Consider the following 4,169-nt stretch of genomic DNA (forward strand, 5'->3'; position numbering starts at 1 on the left):
TTGGTGATGGGGTGGGGGAGTGAGTGGGTGACTGGGTGGATGTTGATGAGGTGATTGGTGATGGGGTGGGGGAATGATTGGGTGGAGGTTGACGAGGTATGATGGGTGGTGAGGGAGGAAGAGGGTGAGTTGATGGGGTTATGGTGGTGGCTGTGTGTGGGGAGGCCCAGGGGCAGTGAGCTGGGGCTAGGACAGAGGCTGGTTTGGGGAAGCTGCATTGGTGTTGAATCGTCGCAGGGACTGCAGAGCAAGGACACAGCAGCTGCGCAGCAACACCCCAATATTGTAGACAGGCTGCGAGCTGCCTCGCTGGGTACTGACAATCCAGGCGACAGTGGGGACTGCGGGCACTGTCACCGCCAGCAGATCCACAATATAATACCGGCTCCAGTGTGCTACTCGACCGGGAGCCTCATCCAGAGCCGGCTGGATGGGCACCTCTGGCACTCCTGCTCCAGGGGTCTCAGGCACTGCCCCCAAAGGAACCAAACGGGAGTCAACTGGCTGCAGATCCGGACTCCCACCGAGGGTCTGCAGTGTCTGATCGTCAGGGAGTGGTCTCGAGTTCTCTGCCCCAGCGGTGAGCCCGCCAGGGTCAAAGGTGCTTGACCTCAGGACCTTCTCCGCTATCACTTCCAGGTCAGGATGACAGGGGGAGAAGTCGGTTTGGATGCCCTGCTCTCGGACAGTGCTCAGCTGGATCCTGGCTGATGGCCTATACCCCTCCCGCAGTAAGGACCGGGCTGTGAGGGCAGCAGCCTCCGCAGCACGATCGATCCCAGAGGCGAGGGAACCACGATGAGGAAGATCAGTGCCATCAAGGACCAGGAGCTCAGGCCCCTGCTCACTCAGCTTGGTATAGGTGGAGCTGCGGGTCAGAGACCGGGCTGGAGAGCCAGCAGCAGACTGAGACGCACCATCCTGCGCCAACTCCATGCTGTGTAACAGAGTCTCCAACTTCTTGTTTTGAATGTTGATGTCAATGAAATACTTCTGGATGCCTTTATCCTTCTCCACCAGGTTATTCTTCACTGTGTCGATCACCTGTTTTAGCTGTTTGATCTCCTTCCGGGCCTCCTTCAGGGAGAGCTGAGCTTCAACACGATGACACTCCTCCTCAATCCAATCTTCCTGCATCCTTGACAGCTGCAATTTCAAATCCTCCACCTCCCCACCCCTGTGAAAACCACAAGGACACAATGTTAGACCCTCATTGTCAATCATTACTTTTGAGACTGGGAGGAGTACATCCAATCCCCATGCCTGATCCACACTATTGAGTCATATCATGGCTAATGTATTTTTTATTAATTCATTCAAGGTACGTGGCTGTTGCTGACTGGACCAGCATTTATTGTTAGTTGCCTTTGGAAAGGCAGTGCTGAGCTTCTGGGATTAATCCAGCTTTATTCCATACCCCTCAAATCTCCTCACTGACAAAACTCCATCATAATCCTGAAACTGCCCCCCAGTATTCATAATTTTATTCAGCAGAATTTGTCAGAACTCCCACTACCCATTGTGTTAATTCAAAACACACTGAACAACTTCGGTCTGGCTTAATTCCCCTTTGTTTTGGATTCATACCCAGTGGAAACTGTTTCTCTGTATCTGTTCAATTGAACCTTTTCATCGTTTCAAACACCCCCAACCCCAATCCTCCCTCACAAGAGAGTAGTCCTTTGATCTATTTTATCTTTATATCTGCAGATAGTCACATCCTGTTATTTTAAACTTGTTGGAAATATAATTTATGCTTATCAAGAAGTGTACATGTCCCAATACAGTTCCCTGGGGCATGAGAGAGAGAGTGAGAGAGAAAAAGGGGAGAGAAGAGGGGGGGTGAAGAGAGAGAGAGAGAGCGAGAGAGAGAGGACATCCCCAGAAGAGAATGATTCCACCAACCTTTTATCTGTTTCGGTGACCAAGTGCTGGATTCAATGGAAAAGTGCTCCCGGATTCTACAGCAGTTAAGTTTACACAGAACTTTTCATGAGAAAATTTGTCAAAGGATTTTGAGAAATCCAATCTGGCATTGAGAGTGAAACCTTTCTAGACTTGAAACACGATCCCGGGCAAGATGTCTTTTGGTAGATGTTCTGACCTATAAGCTGAGCTGACTACCCTGCAGGATATTGTAACCTTCAAAGTACTACACAATAATGAACAATATGTTCAAGCAATTTTTATATGACGCTGGTGAGAGATATCTGTCTGACTTCTATTCCTCTATTTGAATATGCTGCGCGTGTTAGTTTGTCTCCACTAGTCTGGTATTGACTGACTCTTGAAAGCAATTGCTCAATATTAGAGTTAGTTTCTCAGTTGCTAACTTCAACATCCAGTGAGACATTACATCTGGACCTAGAGTTTTATTTGGATTTATTTCTTGAATAATTTTAAAACACCTTCCTTATTTATAATGAGGAAATTCCTGGTAAACTAGGTACTGAAACTTGATACATGCATTAAATCATCTTTGATGAATTCACTAGAATATTGATCACCTAGTAATTTGATTTTACCTTAAAGGATTTCATATAACTCTATTGTCTATTTTCATTTCTGAAATCTGGCATTTGAAACCCTTATTGGATATTTGATCAGCCTTTAATATCAGGCAGTGCCTGATCATTAGCACTGGTGCTGATGCTATACTGAGCAGTAAGTGGCCATCCTGAACTTCACCAGTGATGGTCATCTTGTACTGACCAGTTAAAGACCACCCTGTTCTGACCATCGATGGTCATGCTGTACTGAACAGTAGTGACTATCCTGCACTGATCAGTAGTGGCCATTGTGTACTGACCAGTAGTGGCTAGCTTATACTGACCAGTGATTGACATGATGTATTGACCAGTGATGGCCATGCTTTTCTGCTGTCCCCCTACCCCTCCTAGTGCTAGCTCGCATCTCTAAAGCTTGAGCTCTAAGATATTCCTGTCTTCTCACACAATCCTGAATCAGCAATACCTCTCATCCAGCTTCTCCTCCGTCTCCTTTAGCTTTGCCCTCAGGTGCCGGATGCAGACTTCTTTTTGCTGCAGAGGGGTCAGATATTGCTCTGGTGTTGGTGGCTTGATCCCATGGTTTTCACTGCAGGACGAATATTTACTCGAACGTCTGCACAGCAAATTGACAAACAATTAGTGACAAAGGACCTGTTGAAATACAAACACGAGAAAGCTATTTATTCAAGAATAATTTGCATTTGTAGGCACCTTTCACGAGTTTGAAATGTTCTAAAGAGCTTTACAGCTAAGTGCTTTCAAACTGTTGTTATGTTGACAGCTGAGAGTCAAATTGCACACAACATGTGACAGTGACCCGATAATCTGTCTTCAGTAACTTTAGTTGAGAGTTAAGTATTGACCAAGAAACTACTGTTCTATGTATTAGATCCTTGAGGGTCTCTTCCATCCACTTGAGAGGGGAGACATGGCCTCAGGCTTTTACCATCTCATGTCAAAGACACGAGACATGGTGCAACACTTGCTCAGTCCTGGCTCTGGATTTCTCAGAACTCAGGGCAGGGGAATGAACGTATCACATTCTGAATCTACAGAAAAGGGAATTAGCCAACGAGACACAGCTAACATGAGTGTAAACTAAACCCGTTATTTTTTTTTGCAATCCCTCTGATTTACAAAGCTACAGGAACCAGTTGTGAAGCCAGTGAAAGCAGCAACAACCCAGCCATCGTACAAGTGGACTAACCTTTATTGCATTCACAGGAATAGAGTACTCAGTCCCTTGAATACGATCTGCTGTTCAATATGATTATGGCAAATCAAATTGAAATCTCAATTCCACATTCAGGGGGTGTGGGTGTCGCTGGCTTGGCCAGCATTTATTGCCCATCTTGGTAACTTTTCACTTCCTTGCTTACCAAAACTGCATTTACCTCACCTTAAAAATACTCAAAACTCTGCTTCCCCCAGTAGGTAGAGGAATTTCCCTTTTAAATACGTTACAAAGTTGAATGAGTGTAAGTTCACTTTAATTTTCTGAATTTTAGAATGAATCTGACGTGCAGGCTCAACTACCCAATAGTAATAGGGGACTCGCTAGTTCGGGGCACAGATAGGCGGTTTTGTGGGAACGAGAGAGACTCACGTTTGGTATGTTGCCTCCCAGGTGCAAGGGTACGTGATGTCTCCGACCGTGTT

The 4,169-nt window shown here is 46.0% G+C and overlaps 1 protein-coding gene across 5 annotated transcripts in view; it reads right to left on the reverse strand.

The window, feature by feature from the left end:
* Window positions 1-6: 6 nt before the first annotated feature.
* Window positions 7-4,169, reverse strand: part of LOC122560305 (syntaphilin-like) — a 78,965-nt gene continuing 74,802 nt past the window's right edge. For all 5 annotated transcript variants that reach the window (XM_043710885.1, XM_043710884.1, XM_043710883.1 and 2 more), the window contains 2 exons: window positions 2,974-3,123; window positions 7-1,177 (listed from right to left, as the gene is read on the reverse strand). In XM_043710885.1, coding sequence (XP_043566820.1) covers window positions 187-1,177; window positions 2,974-3,123 — 1,141 coding nt within the window. In that variant the 3' untranslated portion in view covers window positions 7-186. The remainder of the gene's footprint in view (window positions 1,178-2,973; window positions 3,124-4,169) is intronic.

The sequence above is a fragment of the Chiloscyllium plagiosum genome, chromosome 20, assembly GCF_004010195.1.
Source record: "Chiloscyllium plagiosum isolate BGI_BamShark_2017 chromosome 20, ASM401019v2, whole genome shotgun sequence".
NCBI lineage: Eukaryota > Metazoa > Chordata > Chondrichthyes > Orectolobiformes > Hemiscylliidae > Chiloscyllium > Chiloscyllium plagiosum.